We start from the raw sequence: 24,129 nt of genomic DNA on the forward strand, positions 1-24,129 counted from the left end.
AATGTTTATGAAACTGGGTTTGATCTTGCAGACCCCCCTTTCCTCAGACATTAAGGTCCCTAGACCACTGGTTGAGAACAACTGTCTGACACTCCTAAGTGGCCAGGTTGTCGCCTGGTCTCACACTTAGATGCATCAGAGTCACCTGGAGATCCTTTTAAAACTGACTGCTGGGCCCACTCCACAGTGTGTGGTTTACCTGGTCTGTGGGGCCTGATGGTTTCCTTGGCACCAGTTCCCGGTGACGCTGCTGCTCCTGGTCCTGGGGTTGTGTGTGGAGAGCCACTGTCCTGGAGAGATTTGAAAACATTTGCATCTCTTTAAAGACCACCTGACAGTCATATTTTAACCTCACCCTGTTCCTCTCTGCTCTGTTTACCTTGATACTAATTTCATAAGTGTGCTTGGGGCCCCTCACTGCTTTCTGTCTAGTAGGGAAGCCAGGACCCTGACCAAGAGGTCCACCCACCTTGGCCTCCCCTTCCTGACATGTCTCTGCTACTCTCTTGCCTCAGTCTGCTACATGTTTTTGATACTTATTTTAATTTTATGTTTTAGTTTAATTTTTTATCATGTGTTTAGTTTATAAAGTCAAGCAGTGTTCTGCACGGTGTATGACAAAAGTTGCTGTATTCACCTTCCTGCCCTGCCTCCAGTTCCCAGACTCCTGGCTGGTTCCTTCTAGTGTTTTTCTCCCCAGTTTTTTAGGTAGTTTCTCCTGACTTTCTCTTGTGGAAGTTACACACATGTATTTCCCTTCCATCTCCTCTATTCTTTCAATACAGGTCATCCTAATCCTGGCTAAATAGGAGTTCTGTGTTTATCTTATTCTGACTGCAGCCAACCCATTTCTTATATGTTTTCCTTTGTTTGGTTTTTTTTGTACCTGTCAGTAGTTCTTTGTAGCCTGTCTGCCACCATCTGACTGTTCTGCTTGCAACCTGGGGCTCCTGCGGTTGTGTTCTCTAGGGGGCTTGCCTCCCACTGCTGGGCCTGGGGTCCTGCTTGGGGAGCACCTCTGACTGTGTCTCCTGAGTCGGCCTTCCTGCCTGAGGTTGCCTGTTAGACCCTCAATTAGGCTTTTCTTTTCAGGTCTGATGCTCGGTGCCTGTTCCACATCCTGCGCTTTACTGGGGCGTCAAGCATCCCTTCTTAACATTTCTGTGTTCTCTGCTCTCAGCGCGTTCCCGCTTGTCTGTCCCCAGGTGTCTTCTGGAACATTGGGGCCTCTCCCCTGGAGCTGCATTTTCCCCTGGACTTCCTGAAGGGAGGGGAGAGAAGGTCACGTGTCCCCCATTTAACTCGTTTAAGCCTCTCTCTCTCTCTCTCCTCAGCTTCCCACACGTGCATCTGTTAGAACAGGCCTGGGAATCTGCCTATGTGCTTTCCTCCCTGCTCCACCAGAGTCCTGTGACACAGGTGGAGCAGGACTTGTCACTGTCCCCAAGCTGAGGAGCAGGACCGGATGCAGGCTCTGTGGGAAATGTGTGTCAACAAATGATTTGGTTTAGCCTGTCTCATCTGTATTTCATATGTGTGTAAAAGTTTTTGTATTTTGACAAAGTCTACATACACAAACTTGGGTTGTGATAACCTTAGAGTATTCCTTTACGTTGAAGTGTTGTGGTTGGTAGGCATTTATTTTTTCCAGTTTTTCTCTGCTCAGACTAATGCCACTATACCTCCAACCATATGGGTTTCTTTTCACGTACCTAACTCCTAAGCAAGACCTAATTTTTGTGCTGGGAAAATTGAGGTTATTGTCACAGGCTTGGAGATGTTGATATTTAAAAGGGATTTAGTCAGCCTTTCTTAGCCTGCCAGGGCTTTTCTGTGGGATTCATAGTTGGTAATGAAGGGAGGAGGCAGAAAGAAAGTCCTTGGCTGTGCTTCTGGAAATACCTCAACTGTTTCAGCAAAAGCTTCCTGTTACTGGCTCTGAAATGCCGTCCTGAGATGTAAGCTGAGACCTCAGGCTGAGCTGCCAGAGTCCCGCCCCTGCCTGGTTTGCAGGAGCTCAGCCCCACGTGCTGGGTGCTTTGAGGAATGCGGTGCTGCCGTTGATGGCCTCTGGCCAGGTGCTGCTGGACGTCCTGTTCTTTGGTGTTTAGGAGCTAGTTTTCCATCCATAAAGTGGATGTTATATGCCTTCAAAGATGCGGGTTGGTCCGACAGCCCTGGGCATTGGTCCAGGCTCAGCCCCTAATTGTTCTTTCACTCAGTGCCTTGTGTGATGGTGTTTGTGAACACCTTCCTGTGTCTGTGGGGCGATCGGTGCTGGGACGTGGTAGAAGCAAGGCTGACCCACTTCCTGTCCTTCTCAAGATGTTAAACTCTTGTCTCCAGGAGCTGCAAGCTGATGTAAATGCTGTGGAGAAAAAGCAGGGATTATCTGAGGTTGTGTAACAGGGAACCCAGCCTAGTCAGGAGTGTTTCCCATGGGGAGTCAGTTTATTCTTGTTGATTCTTCTTCTTCTTCTTCTTCTTCTTCCTTCTTCTTCTTTCTTCTTCTTCTTCTTCTTTCTTCCTTCTTCTTCTTCTTCTTTTCTTTCTTCTTTCTTCTTCTTTTTTTTTTGAGGTAACCTGTAACCTGACATTCTGAGGGTGAGTAGAGTTAGTGAGGCAAGAGTGGGAGAGGAAGAGCAAGCAGGGGAGGCACAGTCCATGGAGAGGCCTGAGTGGGAGGAAAGGGCACTTGAGAAGGACGAGGAGCCTCAAAGCTGGAGGAAGCGCTGGGCCCTTGGTCTCAGTGTGGTTGGAAGGCGTTAGAGGGTCCAAGTAGAGAAGGGCAGGTAATAGGACTTGCTTTTTCAAGAGATGGTTCAGTTTGGAGAGGACAAGAGTGGTGGGGGAGACTCATCAGGAGGCCAGTGCAGGCTGGTGGTGGCTCAAGTTGAAGCTCAAGGAGATGGGGCAGAGGGGGCCTGAAAGAGACCCTGGGAGGCAGTAATGGTACCACCAGGTGGCTGAATGGGGGTGGGCGGAACAGAGGGGCTTGGCCTGGGTTGGGATGGGGAGGAGGCAGTTGGGAGGTGGAAGTTCTCTTTTAGCCCCTCTGGATGTTTCTAACGGTGTCCAGTTCCTTCTGGGTTTGGAGCTCAGGGAAGAGGTAAATCTGAGAGTTCAGCAGAGAGGACTTGAGCAGAAAGTAACAGAAAGCTGAATTGAGTAGCTCCAGGAATACAGAGGGTTCATCATCTCATTCAGGACAGGCCCCAGTGAGTGGCCTTCACAGTGTCCTTAAGATCCAGCCCTGTCTGTGCCTCAACAGCCAGGGTCCTGAGGCAAAAAGAGGAACCCCACCCTGCGTCTCTATTTAAGAAGCTCTCCTCCAGTCTTCCTCAGGTCCACTGACCCACTCCCCTTTGTTGGCCACTTTGCTCATAGACACTCCTCCCGCAGTACCTGCCCAGTGGGGTCCCTGGAGGTAGGTTGGGGATGCAGCACTCACTCTGCACCCTCCCCTTTTTCTCCTTAGCATGTCCCACCATCTAGGCAACTCCATGTTTTACTTATTTTACAATTCATCACCTCTTGTCTGTTTCCATTCCTGCCTATCTGCCATGAATGTGCCTGCTGGGCCTCCCAGGTATTTGCTGACCTAGAGGAAGGAAGGAAGGAAGACCTGCACAGGGTTGGGGGTCTGTCAGCAAGGAGAAGAGGGGGAGTAGTCTTGGTGCCCAGCCGGCAGTGGCCTCTGGCGTCCAGCTAGAGTTACTGATGAAGCCTCAGGAAAACACCACTGTTGAGGGCCCCTGGAGGATGGGAGGGGGCTGACGAAGGGGTGTGAGGGGCAGAGGCCAGGGGCCCTAGCAAGATACTCAACTGCTTTAGGCCTCTCCCTAAGTGTGGGTCCTGGCAGTACTTAATTCACAGGTGGTTGTGAGCCATGAATAGGGCAGGTGTAGTACTTAAACCCTTCCTGGCACTCAGGATGTGGGGGTAGTGCTCTGAGTGACTGAGGGCTCACTGTGTGCAGAGCAGTGTTCTCTGGATTTTAATTCCCCTTTGGGATGCCCTAGGGGAACTTTAAAACACTGCACATGTATTTATGGCTTGTGGCTTAAGAACCTGGCCCCAGGGCAACCTGAAAGCTGGGTACTGGCCTTTTAGGGGGAGTGGCCAAAAGAAATTAGGAAACACTTTCCTGCCTTCTTGGAGTTATTGGTTTGGGGGCTGTTTGAAATTGGGTAGGAAAAGTAAATACTTTTCTTTTAAAGGGAAGCTCAATTTCTTGTCTGTGGTTTCTGTGTGCATGTTTTTGCCATGTCAGATTATCTAGGACTGTATTTTTTCCTTTGGTTGATTTTCATTTAATTTTTATTTTGTAAAAAGCATTTGTTCTGCCTCCTAGGAATCTCCTGCTCCAATTCTGTAGGTACGAATAGCATATTCAGTATGACCTTTCCATTTTGTAAGTATAGGCATACTGCAAAAACATGTATGTATTATTAATGTATGTGGTGAGCTTGTAAATAGTTTCAAAATTTGGAAAGTGCTTAAAATGTTTCTAGACCGTACGTTTCTGCTTTCTGGGTTCCTTTTTTTTTTCTTTTCCTCCTGGAAGTTCAGAGCGTTTTGATTGAAACCAGCCCCTTGCTGTGATTTGCTAGGACATGAGTGTCTTCCCAGCTGGGCTGTGCCCCCATCACTCTGCAGTCAGGACTGTCTCTGGGGCAGATGGCCCTCCTCGACTGCTGGCCAGGGACCACTGACTGTGGGCTCTGAGTCCTTCTCCTGCCTGACCTTGGGGCGGTTCCTCTCTACCTGGAGGAGACCACCCATGGACCAAAGGCCTCCTGGGCTTGGCTGGGGACCCTGGCTTTTCTTTTTATTGAAGACTTACTAAGTGGCTTCAAGAACTTGGGGATGGGGGAGGGTATAGCTCAAGTGGTAGAGCTCATGCTTAGCCTGCAGGAGGTCCTGGGTTCAATCCCCTAATTACCTCCCCTACAAAAATAAATAAATAAAATTAAAAAAAAAAAAGGAACTTGGGGATGAAATTGCTTTCTGTGAAAGCCAGAAGTGCAGGGAGAGTTTGGACCAGGGTGGCTTCTTCTCTCTTCTCTTCTTCCCTGAGGACTGTGTCACTGCTGGGTGATCTCCTTAGGCCTGGCTGGCATCTTTAGTCTCTGAAGAATGTTCTCTTTGCTGAAAGAGATCCCTTTGCTTTGCCCCGACATCCTACCTGTTGTTTCACAGAAAGTCAGAGATGTGTCTTCCTCCAAAGATGCTCAAAGGGCACAGTAAGACTCTTACCCTCCAAGGGAGAAAGACTTACTTCTGAAGATACCGTGTGCCGAGTCTGGGTGTTAGTGCTCAAGACCAGCCATCCCAGGAAGAGCCATCTCTGGATGGGGAATGGGGCTCCCTGTGTCCCGGTGGCTCAACTGGGGAGGGGCAGGGGAGAGGAGGACAGAGGCAAGAACGGGCAAGAACACCTCCGGCCACACACGTCTACCTTCTTCCTCATCCAGCTGCTAGAGGCCCGAGGAAGGTCAGCTTGGGTTTGTTTTTCTTCAACATTTGATATTCCTGGTGACTCAAGTCGTATTTGTTCATTACTAAAAAAAACAAAAGTTCTAGAAGTCTGTACCATAAGACATGAAATCTTCTCCAGTCACTAACAACAGTGGAGCTTGTTCTCACTTGGGACTAATTTGCCTCTCTCCACGTCCACCCCCACCTCCCAGTGAAGTGCTGCTGATTCATTTACAGACCTGCAGGTAGACAAGCAACGGAGATAAAATACATGAAATTTCCTGTAATGGTAATACAGGATACTTACACCTGATACTCTGCAGTGTCCGCTACAAAGTGTGTCTGGTTGTGGATAGTTGGCGCTGCTGTACCCCTAGCTGGAGCGCTTTGCCTTGTGCTGCTCTGTCCTTCCTCATTAAGCAGACACTTGCAGCTCCAGCCCTCTTTCTGTGATACAATGACAGTCTTCAAGTGACTGGGGTCAGGCATGTACTGTTGACTGAAGTCTTTGAGGCAGGAAGAATCCAGGTTTGAATCCACAAACTGTGAAATAGGAGATTCCCTCCCTGACAGTGTTATTGAGGTGGTAGCTGTCTTGGGGACGTCTGGGGACAGTAGTTGGAGTTGTATATTTACCCCAAGGTCTTTGGCTCCTTTAACCCTATCCTGTATGGTCCCATGAAGTCCTCCTGAGACTGGCCTCTGCTCCTCCCTCTATATCAGATGTTCCAAAGCTGCAGCAGCATTGGATCACCTGGAGGGCTTGTTAAAACACAGTGCCCAGTCTCATCAGCACATCCCTTTTTCAGCAGGTCCTGGGTGGGGCCTGAGAGTCTTCATTCCTAACAAGTTCCTGGATAGTGATGCTGCATCCATTGAAGACTTCCCTCCAGGCTGATGCTTCTGGGCCCGCTGCACCTTGAACAGTTTCAGTCTGACTCTCTTGGGGCAGGGGTAGAGCTGGGAAGAGGTAGACAGCTTTGCTGTCAGGGAAAACCTTTGTCCTGCCTGAGCAGGAGCTCAGTGCCTCTCTTGTGTGAGGAGTATCACCTTAGACCAGCAGCTCTTGAGGAACCGCTCCGAGAAAGCCAGAAAGACAGCTGGGGAGAGAGGCTACATTTGAACCTGGAACCATCAGGCCCAGAGTCTAATTAATTTCCACTTTGGGGCTCTGCCTTCTCCAGGAGAAAGTCCCAGAGCTGCGGTGATGGAGACTGGGGCCTCTCTAGCTGGGCATGTCAGTGGGCCCTTTGTCGCCTTTTTAAGTGGTTAGTTAACAAGCATGTTTTGTGGTCAGGCTTCAGGGTCAGTGCTTGGGCCTGAGCACAGGACTCCTTTGTGGTTGTCACCACAGAGGGTACCCCCTGGGTCCTATACTCCTGCCTTGCCCAGGCCCCATCAGTGTGAGGGTACTCAAGGAGAAATGAGGGGCGGGATGGCTGTGGGTGCACATGCTTTGAGTTAATGCATTTTTCCTTTTCCTTCTGGAGCCTTTGGTAATTCTCATGAGGCCGCTGGTGTTTGCAGAGGAGCAGGGTCTACGGGGCTGTGGTCAGGAGCCAGCTTGCTCTGGCCCGGCTCTTGACGCTTTCATGGATTTCTGCTCTGGAGCAGCACTCCAAGGTAGTCAGGGGAGGATGAATAGTTCTCTGTGTCGTCTTGCAGTTTTCTCAGACGGAGCTGCCCTGTTTACCGAGCTGCGGGAAAGCACAGAGATGGGCTTCCTGTGTGCGCTTGGGGGGCGGCAGCGCCCTGCGTGACCCTCTGCACCAGAGCTCAGGCTCTGCCGGTTGCTTTACCAGGTGGCTCTTTGACTGCAAAGGGGACAGCGGGGTAGTCTTTCTGGCCGAGGGGGTTCTCCTGAGAGTCAGAAGAGACCCTGCTGGGCAGGCCCCTCCCTCTCATCCCTCCTCTACCCCCAGCTTCTTCTTTTCCGCTTGTTTATGGTTTTATTTCATTCCAGCATCGGGTGGGGTGGTTTACTTTACTAAAATCCATGGAAAACAAGGCTGACTTTGGCTACAGGAAACAAAAAGCCCTTTTATGAGAAAGTCCATCCTTATCAACATGGTTCACTGTGGCTGGTGAGGAGAGAGAAGCTGTGAGGTCACCAGCTGTTCTCTTGGTAAGTTTGTTGTTAAGAACCCCCTTCAAGGATCCTGCCTTATGATGCCTTTTGCAAGAAGTACTGGTTAGTGAGGCCTAATCAGCATTTGGAGGAACATTTGGCTCTCTTTTACATTAAGAACTTTCTAGTAGGAGGAATCTTAGCATTTGTGACATGTGAATCAAGAAGCTGTTCTCAGGTTGGTGTTGCCTTTAAAGCAATAACAAGATAATGTACATTTATATAAAAATGTACAAATAAAGGAGGAAACAAAAACCTTATCTGGCATTGTGAATCTTTTCAACCTTCTAGACTTTTAAATCATTATTTATGTAAGAGAAATAAATAAAACCAGAGTCATAATTAATTTACAGTTGTAACCACTTTAAATCATTGTGTTGTCAGCATCTCGCACTGTCAGTATATTTACGTCTACAATGATTTTAATGGTTACTTTTTCTTCATATGAGTGAATATGCTAGAATTTATTTGATTAATCGTCTGCCTTTAGGATTTTAGGTTTTTACTTTTCTGCTGTTACAAGCATTCTTCTACCTGAATCTCCCTGCACAGTGTTTATTTCCTTAGGTTAAAGTCATGAAAATGGAATTACTGGGGAAACATGTACAGATATTAAAGGATTTTAAAATATTTTTTGACAGCAAATTGCCCTCTAGAAAAGTATTGTTGATCTGATCAGGAAAAATGGTATATCAGTGTCACTTTAACTTGCATCTCTCTCGAGTGTATTTGAGCTGATGTTCCTCTATAAGTGTTAGTGAACAAGTATTTCTGTGGGCGTTTATCGTCTGTGTCATAGCATGAATGCTCACTGGCCTCCATTTCTTAACCTTTGATGTGGTGGTTGGCTCAGGTGTCTTCTGAAGTCTTGTGGAGTCATAAAAGTATTATGAGTTTCTGTAGAGTTCCTTTCTTTTGTGGTATTATCCCTTCTTATAAGTTTCAGATGGGTGCCATCAATCCGTATCATTCCATAAGGAGTAAATACTGTCTTTGTCTTGATTTAACATTCTGCTTTTGAAGAGCAAAGATGAAGGCAGAGAAAGACAGGATGAGAGATGGGGATAGAATGAGAGCCTGGAGAATCTTCATTTTGTGTTGATTTAGAGGTTTTCTCCATTGTTGAATGATCTCTTGATGATTAAAAAAAAATTGTGATAATCCTAGACATTAGGCCAGTTGCATAGTTGACTCTATTCAGCAGTAGTGGCCTGATGCTCCAGGGTCTATTGCTTAGTATTTTAGAGCATCTGGAATTTTTTAGACCTCTCAAGATTGGGGTCCTAGGTATTGTCCCAGTCTAGGAACTGTTACTTTTAGATTTAAACAAAGTTCAAAACAAAACAACCAAAACCCAGCCACAGCTACCTGGGAGTGGCTCTTTCTGGTCTGGTCTGGTATTGCAAAGTGAGGTCTGAAGGGCATTGTCCCCAGTCAGGTGGCTGAACCAGAGGCCTGAATCCAGGTTTTCCTGTAGGGAGAAAAGTTCTGCCAGTAGACCTGAGGGGGCCGCAGGATAGAACCCTTTCTTCCCCACAGTGTGCTTGTTGGGGTGTGCTTTGTGCCACTCTGGGCCAGGGGCAGGCTCCCAGCAGCGGACCGGACAGCCTGGTCCTTGCCTGGGAAGGTGGATGAGGAAACAGAGCACTAGAATGTGCATATCTGGACGCCTCTCCAGGAAAGTTGTGCTCTGCGTGAGTTCTGAGGCTCTGGGAGAAGCCCTGGTGTGCAGGGGTGGGGCCAGTGGGTACAGGACCAGAGTGCAGTGAGGAAGGGGGAGGAGGTGATGATACTAGGGGCAGGAGTACCAGTCTACCTGGTGATCCCAGACCTGTAGAAGAGAATGCTCTTTGGCTTTTTCTTATCTCTTAGTTTCCTTGCCTCTTGCCTCGGCCTGTCTCTGGCCTATGTCATAAGTCGGTTTTCCCTATGGACTGGGAGAAAATATTTGCAAATGATACGACCAAAACATACAAACAGCTCATACAACTCAACAAATAACCAATCAAAATATGGGCAAAAGACCTAAACAAGCAATTCTCCAATGAAGACATACAGGCGGCCAATAGGCACATGAAAAGCTGCTCAACATCACTAATTTATTAGAGAAATGCAAATCAAAACTACAGTGATTGACACAGCATTGTAAACTGACTATACTTCAATTGAAAAAAAAACAAACTACAATGGGGTATTACTTCACACCAGTCAGAATGCCATCATTAAACAGTTCACCAACAGTAAATGCTGGAGAGGGTGTAGAGAAAAGGGAACCCTCCTACACTGTTGGTGGGAATGTAAATTGGTGCAGCCACTATGGAAAACAGACGGGAGGTTCCTTAAAAAACTTAAAATAGAGTTACCGTACTGTCTAGCAATCCCACTTCTGGGTATATATCTGGAGAGAACTCCAATTCGAAAAGATATATGCACCCCAATGTTCACAGCAGCACTATTTACAATAGGCTAGATATGGAAGCAACCTAAATGTCCATTGACAGATTATTGGATAAAGAAGTTACAATGTATGTACACAATGGAGTACTATTCAACCATAAAAAATAATAAAATAATGCCATTTGCAGCAACATGGATGACCTAGAGATTGTCATACTAAGTGAAGTAAGTCAGAGAAAGACAAATTATCATATGATACCACTTATATGGAATCTTTAAAAAATGATACAAATGAACTTATTTACAAAACAGACAGACTCACAGGCATAGGAAACGAACTTGTGGTTACCAGCGGGGAAAGGGGAGGGTTGAGGGATAAATCAGGAGTTCGGGATTTGCAGGTACTAATTATTACATTAAAAATAGATAAACAAGGTCCTACTATGTATCGCAGAGAACTATATTCAATAGCTATGTTCAGTAGTGTCTAATAACCTATAATGGAAAAGAATATGAGAAAGAATGTATTATATATAACTGAATCACTATGCTGTACACCAGAAACTAACACAACATTGTGAATCAACTATACTTCAATTAAAAAAAAGTTTGTTGTCCAAGTGAAGCAAAACACTGGTACTACTTGAGGACGGGGTTGGCAAGGTCTGCCTTGTTTTTGGTGATGACTTTGCAGAGGAGGCTCTCCTTGTGGAGGGGTGGAGGGTGTCTCCTTCTGAAGACTTACAGTGTGATAACTTGCAGGCTGTCCTCCCAGAGTGGCCCTTGGTACTGCTCACCTGGGCAGTGTGCAGTGGGCCTAAAGGACTGCTAGGGCCTGGGACCAGTGTGTCCTTCAGAAGACACCTGTGTGCAGATGGTGCCCGGCCTGGCTGTTCACACGGTGCTGCTTATTCACACATGCCGGGGCTCTTTTGTAAAGCAGAATGATTGTAAGTTTAAATCACATAGTAAAGTCTCTGTGTTGCTTGTGAATTTGCCTTCAGATATACCCAGGTGAAGCTGAAGACACAAGGGAAAGAGTTTTGAGTCCCAGCTCTGCTTACCCAGTGCCCTGGGTATAACCGTCTGGAGCACGCAGGGTCAGTGCTGGGGCTGTGGGTGGTCAGGGATTTTATTTGTAGTTTCAAATGGCCTGTGCAGCTGTATGTCTCCTAATCTAGTAGAGTGAGCATGGGCAAATCACAGGCTTTGCCATGTTGCAGGATTTGTGCCTGCTGGAGAGCCCTGAAATGTGTGTGTCCCCAGTTCTCTCCTGTGCTTGTATGTCCCTTTGTAGGAAACAAAGTGAGGAGTTGTACCATGTCTTCATTATGACCGTGTATGACTGCACATGGCACCAGGCCCTGTGCAGGTGCCGTGCTCCAGCCTTGTCAGTTCTCCACCACTTGGAGCCTGGGCTTGTGTGGTTGGTGTCTTTCCTAGGCAGCCTGTCCGTGCATGGTGGCTCCAGGGTTCCACCCAAGGAGAGAGAGACCTTTCCTTGAGGCAGAGCACAGGGTCTAGGAGGGCGTTGGGTTCCCTAGTGGGGAGGTGGGGCTCTGTCACCATAAAAGGGGGACATGGAAACCCACTCTGGGCAGCCACCCATGCTGGGAGAAGCAGATGTTCTTTTGGTGTGTGGTGGTTCTGGCTGGATCAGAGGGTCTCGACCTGCGGCTCTCTGTTTCTTCCAGCTGAGGGTCACTGTCTCGGAGGAAACATTTCCTGAGCACCTGTTGTGGGCCTGGGCGGACCAGAATATGCCTTAGGGGTATAGCAGTGAGCAGAATGGACCATGGCAGTGGGCTCCCAAAAAGGGTGAGAATAAAAGCTTAAAATTGGCCTTCAGATAAGCTGAAGAGTAGATTAATTTAAGACAGAAGAGTGGAAGGTGTATCTCAATAAACTGTTTTTAAAAAGTACAGTGGGTGTGGAAGGTATGGCCCCCAAAGTCGTCCAGGTCCTAATCCCTGGAGCCTGTGAATGTTACCTAACATGGCAAATGGGGCTTCGTGGGCAGATTAAACTAAGGGTCTTGGGTGGGATTATCCTGCTGGGCTCTACATGGAACCACAGGAGCCACAGTGAGGGAGGTGGTGTGATGGTGGAGGCAGAGCCGGGTGTAGCAGCTGGAAGGTGGGGGAGCGGGTTCTTCCTTGGAGCCTCCAAAAGGAACCAGCCCTGTGGACTCTTTGATTTTAGCCTTTAGGACTCATTTTGAACTCTTGACTCCCAGAACTGTAAGAGAATAGATTTCTGTTGTTTTAGGGTTCTGAATTTGTGGTAATTTGTTACAGCAGCAGGAGGAAGCTAATAGAATAGGGATAAGTTTACTCGATCCAAGAAAGGGAAACCAACAGCTTCAGATGAAGGAGATAGAAGTTCAAAGCACTTCAGAAGCTGTGGAGGGAGGATTGAAGATGGGAAGAAACCACTATCGTTTTACATCTAGACGCTTGAGATGTAAAACAGTGACGTTTACCCAGGTTGTTAAATGTCATGGTGTTACAATCACACTGCTTGTACATGTTTTCTCTTCTTAAGTTATACCATTATGGCCGTCATCAAAAAGAGCACAAATGACTAATGTTGGAGAGGGTGTGGAGAAAAGGGAACCCTCATAAACTATTGGTGTGAATGTGAACTGGTGTAGCCACTGTGGAAAACAGTAAGGAGGTTGTCTCAAAAAACTAAAAACAGAACTACCATGTGACCCAGCAATCCCATGCCTGGAGATATATCTGTAAAACAAAACAAAACAAAACAAAAACATTAATTTGAAAAGGTACATGCACCCTAATGTTCATAGCAACATTATTTCCAACTGCCAAGATACAGAAGCAACCTAAGTGTCCATCAACAGGTGAATGGATGAAAAAGATGTGGTATATACACACAATGGAATACTAATAAGCTACTAAAAATGAAAATTTGCCATTTGCAGCAACATGGATGGACGTGGATGACATTACGCTAAGTGAAATAAGTCACGCAGAAAAAGACAACTACTGCATGGTATCACTTACATGTGGAATCTAAAAAACAGAACAAACTAATGAATACAGCAAAAAAGAAACAGATTCACAGATACAGAGAACAAACTAGAACAGTGAAGGGAGGGAAGAAGGGAGGGGCAAGATGGGGTAGGGGATTAAGAGGAACAAACTATTATATATAAAGTAAGTTATAAGGTTCTATTGCACAGCACAGGGAATATAGCCAACATTTTATAATAACTATAATGGAGTATATAACCTTTAAAAATCGTTAATCACTACATTGTACATCTGTACAATATATAATGTACATCAGCTGTACTTCACTTAAAAAAAAACGTTATGTATTTGCACACCCATATTCCTAGCAGCACTATTTACAGTAAGCAAAAAGTGGAAGCAACTCCAAGTGTCCATGGTCAGATGAGTGGAGAAACAGAATGTAGTGTATACATATAATGGCTCTTGTTCTGCCTTATAGAGGAAGCACATTCTGACACATGCTACAACATGGATGAACCTGGAGGTCACATGCTCAGGGAAGTACATCGGTCACAAAAAGACACATCTTGTATGGTTCCACTTCTATAAGGCCCCTAGAGCAGTCAGATTCAGAGACAGTAGAGGTTGCCTGGGGCTGGAGGAGGGGTGGGGAGTTAGTGCTCAGTGGGTACAGAGTTTCAGTTGGGAAAGATGAAAAAGCCCTGGAGGTGGTGGTGATACGGTTGCACAAGCGTGTGAATGCACTTAATACCACTGAGTTGTACTCTTAGAAATGGTTGAGATGGTGAATCTTTTGTGTATTTTATCACAACTAAAAGATAGTAATAGCGTGCCATGAAAGCCTTCTGAAGGTGAAGTAACAATAGGCATTAAAAGCCTTTAGAAAGTGAGGCTTAGCAAAGCAACCCCATGTCTAGGTCAGTGTGAACAGGTGCTCTTCACACAAATTTCCACTCAGCGTGTGGTGCTCAGTTTCCCTCACCAGGCTGGCTTGTGCGGGCTCATCTCGCTGTTGTCCCCGGCTCAGTCTCCTTTCTGGTTTCTGGGTCCTCTGTCCTCACATCCTCCATCTCACTCACTCCTAGTCTGTAAAGGTGGCCTCTGTGCTGACAACCGGCAACATCTCCAGCCCGGCCCACTCGTGGACACTGGGTTCATAGTTGATGTCAGACAGACACCTCACACTCCCATGGCTGAAGCTTTGCGTGCCACCTACAGCGTCCCCATCTCAGTTAACAGCAATCCCCTCTTTCCAGTGACTTGGGCTAGAATCTCTTTTTCTGGCCCTACATCTGATCCATCAGGAATCTTCTGGTTCTGTTGTCAGAATACATCAGGGTCCCCCCCATTTCTCAAGCCTCGTCTGTCTCTGCCCCACCCTGCAGGTAGCCAAACAGTACTGTTAAGGCAAATCCTGTGACTCCTTAGGCTCCCACATGCCACCTTGAGCCCTTGGCACTGGCTGTGCCTTCTGCCTGGGACACTGTCCCACCTGTCCTCTGCCCAGCGTGTCTGCAGACTTATGTTCCCACCTGGGGTTCAGGGTTTCCTGCCACACTTGTTTAGATGATTGACAGGATTCAGTTTCTTGTGGTTGTAGGGCTGAGATCCCTGCTGGTTGGCAGGCAGTGACCCTCAAGTCCAGCCACGCGGCCTTCTCAAGGAACAGTAGCTTTGCAGCCAGCTGTCTGCTACAGTAATATGCCTGCACTGGCTTGGCCCCTCGTGTTTGCATGCAAGCTTTCCCATCATATTCCCAAGCCCTCTCAGGACTCTACCCTGACAGTGTCCCATCCCAGACCGGCCCTCAACACGAGCTTGGTTACTGCCCAGGGCACCTGCAACAAGGTCCCCAGTTGACAAGCCCACCACACAGACCAAACTTTTAATGATCTTTTTAGTAACCATTTTTAAGTGGAAAGGGTAGGTCAGGGACCTCAGGTACTTTAGGAAGACCTCCAACAAGAATGGCAAAACCAGAACAGAGAGAAAAGCAGAAGGCACTTGAAGGGGGAGGGGAGTTCCAGAGTCAGTGCAGAGAACAGAAGAAAGCTTGGTTAATAAAGCTTAATTTATATTGTCAGATTAAAGAAGACATCACATTCAGGGAACTAGAAAGCACTCTTAGAAAATTAAAAATGAAATGAAAGTGTTTCTTTAATAAGAAATTAAAAATGAGGATCAAGTCCAGGATGTATCCCTGAAAGTTCTTTAAGGGGCAGAGAGACTAGGGAATGAAAGATAAAGAAAGTGCATAATGAACGACAAGGTGTGCCTGCAGCCTGACAGACAGCAGGGAGTGGGCAGAGGTGTTGACACCTTCCAGATGCTTCTGGAATGTGAGGACTGTGCCTCCAGGTGAAGCAGTGAGGAGAAAGTACCCCCAGCACATACAGCCAATCCTTCCAGTACAGGAAAGTCCTCACCAGCTTCTCAAGATTAAAACAGGCCCGGCACAGCTCTGGAATGGGGTTAGTGTAAGACACCGCAGCCGGGCAGGGGAAGGGGGCGGCCTTCCCAACCTGTGGCTGTATGCGGACACCTGGCCAGGTGAGGCAGGAGTGCAGTCCGCACGCCCTTTCTCCGGAAGCTCTGGGGGCTTCTCAGATGGGGGAGCATAAGATGGGGACGCAGCTCCTAGCACGGAAGGAAGGTGGGCGAGGCAGCAGAGGTGCAGAGGCAGGTGGAAACAGTGAGACGTTGGGTGGGGCAGGGATGGTCTGGAGGAGAAGGTGTGACTATGGAGAAGGTGGGATAGAGCGATGGGTGTAGAGACGGGGAAGGGAATGGAGAGCTCAGTATTAAGGAGAGATTATATGAGAAAGGCAGTGCTCCACAGTTTAAATGTGGTTCACCGGCGAAAAATATGAACATGGCCCATGGAAGCGCAGCACGTGGCCTGGCCAAACCTGGGGGTGGGGAGGGTACTGAATCCCCTCTTTTCATCCTAGGAGGCCACAGTGCAACGTGGAAATTTGGCAAGCCAAGAAACAGCACCAGGAGCACGTTCGACATGGAACCATCCAAGCTGAAGAGCAGGAAGAAGGGCCTCTGGAGCGGGGCAGGGTTGGGAGTGGAGTGGGGAGGGCAAGAAGGGTGGGAGCTGCCGTTTGGGTCCGGGCCTGCAGCCTGTGACTTTCTGAACCTACACTTGGTAGCCTATGTAGTTTCTTTTCTTCCCCTTCACTTATACTCAGGGGCTGGGATTTGGCTGGGGGAGTTGAAGGGTGTTCCACAGGAATGAAGGGTTAGGGCAGAGGGCAGGCTACCCTCACGCAGCCGGGAGCAAAGCCTGAGCTCGAGAGGGGACACTTTAGCCCTTGGAGCCACAGTGCCCCCTCCTGGGAACCGACCTGACTTGCAGGAATGAGCCGGAGAGGCCTCTGCCTCCCATCACGCCTCTTCTGTGCTCTGGTTTCTGTGGTTACCTAAGTGTTGACCGGATGTGTTCTCTGAGGACTTCTGTGAATTCTCTTTCATTTCTTTAGCACATTTGCATGATGCTTAAATATATCCACTTGACCATTTTCCAAGTATTCTCGCACGCCTTTTAAGACTTTATTGTCAAGGGGAGGGTATAGCTCAAGTGGTAGAGTATATGCTTAGCATGCGTGAGGTTCCGGGTTCAATCCCCAGTACCTCCTCTAAGAATAAATAAATAAGTAAACCTAATTACCGCCCCCCCAAAAGATTATTGTCTTTAAAATAACATGAAGACAGCTCTGTGAATATACTGAAAACCACTGAGTTATATACCCTTTACATTGGTAGACTGTATGGCGTGTGAGTTTTATGTCTGTAAAGCTGGTAACAGAAATCACATGGACGGTCAGAACTGCTGGGTCCCCAAGGCAGCTGAAAGTGCCACTGCCCCAGACCCTGACCTCCCCAGCCCTCCATCCCCCACCAGAGGAGATCTCCTAACAGAATGGGTGGTGAATTTGCCAGAGAGCAGCAATCTGCCAGAATCCTGGTGATGACAGATGTAGGGAGACAGCAGCTTCCGGTACCAGAGACAACCCACGTCCCTGTCCCAAAGCATGGCAAGAAGAGCGTGTAACCGGTTCCAGTCTGGCGCTGAGTAGGTGGTACCTTCCGTCCATAAAGGACACGGCGACATCTATCTCTAAAAGACTCAAGTGGATTCCTGAATATGACACATGGGAATGGCCTTTTCAAGGTATGACCAGTACGATGCTTTTACTTTAGACCAGGGTCGGTGAATCAGTTCATCATCACAGGTCATCTCGGAACTTTAGGCAGAAACACTCCAGTTTCTCCAGTTGAGCACATTTTCTATCAGTTAACCTACCTGTCTTTCACATTGAAGTTTAGAAATAAACATATCTTGCCTTTTAAGTTGCCCCAAAGTTAACACTAGATTTACTTGAGTACTTCATTTTTACCCAGCAGGACCCAGTAATTCCAGAGTGGTTAAGGTGTTGAGGGAGACAGTGAGTTTTCATCATGTGTTCAGACAGCTGGCCAGTTTTTTAAGAAGTAAATATATTTACTCATCTAGAGAAAGCCCTGAACAGGGTCTTTAAGCCTAAATTGCCAAGTGTAACCCCTGAGAAAGGGGTTACCTCTCCCCCATCCCCCCACCTCTCCCTCCTCATCGCTCCCCTCCCCGTCCCGTTGTCTTTTTTGTGTGCGTGATATGTGAACTCAAACCAGTGCCCACTCTGGTGGTTTTCTATTAAACGTGTCGCTAAAATAATTTATCAAACCTCCTTACATTCCTAAGACTCCTTCAGGTATCTCTGTTAAAATGAACCAACCCGCAAAATCTCCGCCCAACTCGAGTATGAGTTTGCTCTTTACAAATATTAACGTCAAGAGTGAAGCCTCCTCAAAGTTCAGCCTGGAATGAGTGACTCATTGATGCCTGCTGCTTGTGGGATTTGAAACTATTATTTTCAGGGGACTGTCTCAAGAAAGATCAGAATTTTTACTAGTAAATTAGTAAATATATGTGAAATACCTGCATTTATTAATAACAGTTGTTTACTATGCTGTGGGGAACTGCCCTCCTCTCTCCTGCCTGCTGTCCCTTCTCCGTGCATCTGTCCACACCTCTGACTTCCAGTGGGTCTGTCTTACGGAATTAAATCAGTTCCTAATCCACCCGTCGTGGCTAGACTTTGTGAGAGTCATTGCATCTGACAGACTGTGTGGCCCATATGATTCCTGTAAGAAGACCGCTTGATAAAGAAGATGAAAGCAGTGCTGAAAGGCTTGCATCCCACTCCCACTGCTTCCCAGAAACATGGACATTCAGTTTCGGGTTTTTTCTTTTTAAAGCTGGAGAGATGTGGTTTCTGTGACCTGTGCCTGTAGTGTCAGCTCTCTCATGAGTGGAGAGACTTGCTGCAGAGGAAAGGCAGGTCCTGGGCAGCGCCTGGGCCTCTTAGAAAGGGAGTCATTCCTGGAAAAGAGGGAGACCGATGTGCCCGCCTACCTCTGCTTCCTGCTGCTGGCCTAGACATGATGAAAGGTTTTTACGCCACATCAGAGAGGGGGCTCCCTCTTTGGATTGAGTTTTTAATCTGCTGGAAAACTGACTGTTAGTAAGTTACTTGAGGGGAATGTAGACTTTGAAGCAACACAGCAAATACAGGATTTTATGATAATCAGAAGGATTTGGATTTACATAGTTGAGGGGTTTTTTTCCCTCCAATTAGGTCAGTTAAAATGTCCTCTTAATTAAAACTTGTTTTGCTTTGCAAGTAGGAACCAATTTGAAAATTTCCATCCTTTAAATTATCTAACAGAACAGTTCAGACTTCCAATTTTGGGGGGTAATTAGGTGCATTTATTTAATTAGTGGAGGTACTGGAGATTGAACCCAGGACCTTGGGTGTGCTAAGCATGCACTCTACCAGTGACCTATACTCTCCCCCACCTAGAGTAGTGCAAATACTAAGCCACATGTGTACTTCCATACCCAGTTCTTGCTTTTCTGTGTCTTTGCCTTCCCTCTTTTTTGGTTTATTAAAGTGTACAATTCTGTGCTTCAAAAAAAAACCTTACTATTATGGAAATTTTCAAGTGTATACAAAAGTAGACAGTAGTGTGATAAACCACTCTGTTCCCATTGCTCTGCTAAATGATCAGCTCTTGTCCTGTCTCCTCACCAGTATTTTCAGGCCAGTCCCAGACATTGTATCATTTTATTCATAAATATAAATATTTCAGTACAGTGATTATTTCTTTTCTTTTCTTTTTTTTTTAGTAAAATGAAGCTTTTCATAAAACCTTGACCCAAATGCTAGCAACTTCAGGAAAGAATTTGGGTGAGGGGAAGAAGAAAGTTATTTCATTTAGGAGGAACAACCACTATCTTCTTCCTAATCTTCACACACAATTTAAACATATACAGCTGCTATAACATTTTACACAGTTCCCATGTACTGGAGCAATAACAAGATCTAAATACAATTATATTTTTAAACACTGGGTCAAGGCTTTACATAAAAATACTATTCTACTTTCCCTCTAAGTTTCTAAAATATCATGTACTTTCTTCCAGCATCTGCAGCCATTCAGGAATTTTTAGGAAACTTTTGTGCATGATCTTAATTCCTAATCCCTGGCTCTTTGGGCTCACTGACAAAAGATCTGAACCACCAAAATGATGGTTCACATGGTTCACTTGAAGTCAGGTAAGAGACCCCGGCTCAGTTAGTCTCACAGGACAAAAGCAGTGCTGCATCAACTGGCTCCATGTGGGAGGGGCACGTGAAGGATCTCAACAACCAGTCATCTTTATAGTCCAGGTGACAGATGTACATACAGGGCAGAAATCTAATTGGGTCCCCATAAACAAAGTCCATCATACAGATCACACACTCCTGGATCTTTTTTTCTGATCCATCTCTTCCAGGGTCATAAACTCCTCTAGGCAGATCCTGTGTAAGTCCTGTTCTTTGAACTGTCCTAATTTGTTCCTCTTCAGTCAGCTGAGTTGCTAGGTGAGTCTGGCTAGGTATTGGATGGTAGACTGGAACTGGAACCTGTTCCTGGTATTGCAGTGGTGGCTCACCAAAACTAGCCTGGTGGGACTGAGTCTCGTGAAGCAGGGAGATGTCATCTGACGTGGGGGATTTTAGGCAGTTCCCCATCTTCAGGGGCTGGTGTGTGTGATCTGTGCACGGTCTGACAGTCTTCTCAGTATGTACTTCTAAAAGATAAGGATTCTTTAAAAGAAAATCACATACCATTATCACATCTAAAAATAATTAAAATAAGTCCTTAGTGTCATCAGCTGTTTTGTCAGCACCATCCAAAGGTAATAGATGCTAACATGTTGCTATATTTGCTGTGGTTCTTTTTTCAGAAATAACTACAGATGTGCTTATAGCCTTGTCCACCCCTTTTCCTTCCTTATCTCTGTCTCCCTCCCCTGACCCCTAAACTTGTGCTAAGAATCATGGCTCTGTTTACTTAAAATACTCCAGATTTAATTCCAAAGGTGCCAGCAAAGAAACAGAACATATATACCCTTTCTGCCTCCAATTGTTTATAAACTTCGAAAACGATATGACATTCAGCCGTTTCCAATTAAGTCAAAGTGACTTTGTTTTTATCCTTCCCTGAAGTCTAAGTAAGGGAAGTTGGAAATGGCGTCTTGAGTGTTGGTACTGCTGGGACACCCTCCACGTGCAGAGGCAGGTGGACCTGTCTGTGTCACAGAGCTCTGGACGCCTTGGGCACTGGCTGGTCCTGTCAGGGGCATGAGTGGAGCAACTCAGGGCAGCTCAGAGGGCTGCCGAGAGGCAGCAGGGAAAACCTGTTGTATATATACGACATACAACATTAGCTGCTTTATAGATGCTCCTAAGAAGGAAGTGCAGATACTATAAAGTAGGCGAGCTGCAGGCCTCAGTGTGGGTATTCAGAATGATCTACAGGCAGGCTTCTCTCCCTGTCCCTCCTGCCCACTCACACGTCTGGTGTGAAGTTTATGAATAGCTAAAGGAGCCCCTAGGAACATTTTGCTTACTGTCACCAAGGCTGCTGCTGCTTGTCCCTGCCCCGCCCCCGTGGAATTCCATAATTTATACATTCTTATGTTGATGGGCATTGGGATTGTCGCCATGTTTGGCCATTACATATGAGGCATCTGTGATCCTTCGTGTGCAGGTCTTTACGTGGACCTCTGCTTTCATTTCTCTTGGGTCAACACCTAGGAGTGGGCTGACTGGATCTTATGGTAGGTATATGGCTAACCTTCTCAGGAGTTTCCTGTTTTCCAAAATGGGTGTGTAATTTTACAGTCGCAATAGCAGTGTAGAAGAATAACAGTTCCTCCACGTTCTCCAAACACTTGATGTGTGTGGTGTGGCCAGTCTTTTATATTTCAGCCATTCAAATAGACACATACCTCTTGGTAGTGTGCATTTACACTTCCCTAAACATTAATGTCAACTTGAAACCTTAATCTATTGAAACTTGCTTTATGGTCCAGAATATGTGTACTCTGTCATGGTAAATGTTCCACGTGCAGTTGGAAGGAATTGGCTGGAGTGTTCTGTAAATGTTAGCTAGGCTGAGGTGCTTGGTAATATCACATGGCTTCTGATAAGACAGATTCTTTTGGAATGTAATTCAAGGATGGTAGTAATGACAAGATGCAGAAAGGAGGCTTTTTTTGTTTTGTTTTAGGTTGGATAAAATGTTTTAGTATATAATAGTAACATTTTTATATCAATGCAATCATAAAATTCAATCTTTTAATCTTTTACTTTAGTTGAAGTATAGTTGATTTACAATGTTGTGTTTCAGGTGTATAGCAAAGTGATTCACTTATACACATATATATGTATATTCTCTTGTAAATTCTTTTCTGTTATAGGTTATTACAAGATACTGAATCTAGTTCTCAGTGTTGTACAGTAGGACCTTGTTGTTTATCTGTTTTGTATATAGTAGTTTGTATCTGCTAATCCCAAACTCCTAATTTATCCCTCCCCGCTACCCTTTACCCTTTGGTAACCATAGTTTGTCTTCTATGTCTGTGAGTTTGTTTTTGTTTTGTAAATAAGTTAATTTGTATCATTTTCTAGATTCCATATATAAGTGATATCATATGATGTTTGTCTTTCTCTTTCTAACTTAATTTCACTTAGTATGATAATCTCTAGGTCCATCCACGTTGCCGCAAGTGGCATTATTTCATTCTTTTTTATGGCTGAGAAATTCCATTGTGTGTGTCTATGTGTGTGTGTCTATGTGTGTGTGTGTATACCACAACTTCTTTATCCATTTAACTGTTGATGGACACTTAGGTTGTTTCCATGTCTTGGCTGTTGTTAATAGTGCTGCTGTGAACACTGGGGTGCATGTATCTTTTCGAATTAGAGCTTTAGGCTTTAGAAGGGTCATATCTCCCTGTGAAATGCTGTGCTTTCTGGGTGATCTCTGTGCTTGGTGCTTCCATAGCTGGAGTTAACTGTGGTTAAAGTTGTTCTGGTTTCTTCTGCAGATTATGTCTGCACATCTGTAGCAGAAACAAAATAATTTGCTAGTAAATTTCTCACTTTAGGATAACCACGTGGGAGCCAGGCTGCCCGCCTGCAGCTGGTTGCAGACTGGGGTTCTCTCCTGGGGTATTTCTGTGGCTTCCCGTGTCCCCAGATCATCAGCTACATGGATGTTGATTTATTCTCCAAATTATAAAGAAAACATAGTTAAAGTGGACTTTGAAAATGCATGCTTTGATTCATCCTTGCTCATTGTAACATGGTTAACTGCCTAATGATTTGTTTAAAAAGCACTGGTTAATGTTTCTGAATGAACACATTGGTACTTTGTGTCCAATTGGTAGTTTCATTGTTGAAATTCTTAGGACTCTTAAGGACAGACCGACCACTGTGGATATCAGGTCCCCAGCAAGATGCTCCCTAGACATCGTATGCTTTAGGAATGAAGGTCTTTGTGAGATAAGGAGGGGGGCATCTTGTAAAGAACTCCAACTCAGTTGTTTCAGAGATTCAGCTGATAAGTGGACTTCTGAGCCCAATGTCTCAGAAACACACCGAGCCCAGGGATGGAGGGACAGGGCTGCCATCTTATTCCCTTTGTGGAGTGGGAGGGGAGACGCCGCCTCTGGCTTGAGAATCCTGGACAGTTAGGTCAGTCAGCTCGAGCTGGTACTGTCCACCGCATGGCCGCAGGTGGTGCTGGGAGGGCCAGATGAGGCAGCACCTGAGGGACCAGATGCATCCACAGCCCTGAGGAATGTTGGTGGGTGGGTTTGGCCTCAGCCCAGGCTCTTTTCCTGCTGATTCTCCACCTTTGAAACACCCTGTCTGTGCCCCACCCCCAGGTGTACCCCATTCACACCCTCCCTGTGTGGTCCAAGGTCAGCTCTCTGCCTTGCTACTGCCTCCTCCTTTGTTCCCTCCCCTCCCCCACCTTGCCTCGCTTTCTTGCTCGTCTTTGCTCTTTTTCTCTCTCATTTTCATTATGGAAAGTTCAGATCTATGCAAAAGAGAAGAGAATTGTGCGATGCCTCCCTACTACCCGCCCCCCCCAGCACCTTTTAGCGGTGTCAGCTGGTTACATACATGTCACTATATACGTGCCTTAGCCCCAGAGTTTTGAAGTATCTCTAAATATATAAGTATATATCAAAAAAGCAATGCACTTGGAAAAATTACTAAAATATCTCACCTGCAAAAATTAACAGCTGTTCCTTCATATCATCAAATATTCAATCAGTGTTCAGTATCCTGGATCAGTCAGTATTCACATTTCTAGTTTTCTTATAAATATGATTTTAAAACATTGCAATTTGAATCTGGATCCAAAAAGTCCCCATGTGGTAGTAGGTTCATATGTCTCCTGAGTCTCTAAATAAAGGTTTCCTCTCTCCATCCCTTTTTCCCCTTGAAGACTGCAGGGCACATATCTGTCTCCTCATGGACTGGGTTTTCTGACCCATCCCTGTGATACTGTTGACCTGCTGCTTTGATCGATGTATTTCCTGTAAATAGGTAGTTGGTTTGATTTAGGCGGTGTCGCACGCTTCTGTCAGGAGACACACAGTGGTTGTGTATGGCTGTGTCCTCAGGGGCACTGGAGCCCCATCATGTGATGTGTCATCACCTCCCCAAGGTT

At 46.1% G+C, this 24,129-nt stretch overlaps 1 protein-coding gene and 1 pseudogene across 6 annotated transcripts in view; one reads left to right on the forward strand and one right to left on the reverse strand.

Annotated features, from left to right (window-relative positions):
• The window catches only part of RAB11FIP3 (RAB11 family interacting protein 3), a 76,020-nt gene that overhangs the window by 12,506 nt on the left and 39,385 nt on the right, over window positions 1–24,129 (forward strand). For 2 of the 6 annotated variants that reach the window (XM_072942297.1, XM_072942298.1), the window contains exon 2: window positions 15,957–17,185. The exons of the other annotated variants lie outside the window; for them this stretch is intronic. In XM_072942297.1, the coding sequence (XP_072798398.1) occupies window positions 17,159–17,185 (27 nt within the window). In that variant the 5' untranslated portion in view covers window positions 15,957–17,158. The remainder of the gene's footprint in view (window positions 1–15,956; window positions 17,186–24,129) is intronic. 6 annotated transcript variants of the gene reach the window in all.
• LOC140687042 (RING finger protein 11 pseudogene) lies at window positions 19,430–23,796 on the reverse strand (annotated as a pseudogene).

The sequence above is a fragment of the Vicugna pacos genome, chromosome 18 (genome assembly GCF_048564905.1).
Source record: "Vicugna pacos chromosome 18, VicPac4, whole genome shotgun sequence".
NCBI classification, from domain to species: Eukaryota; Metazoa; Chordata; class Mammalia; order Artiodactyla; family Camelidae; genus Vicugna; species Vicugna pacos.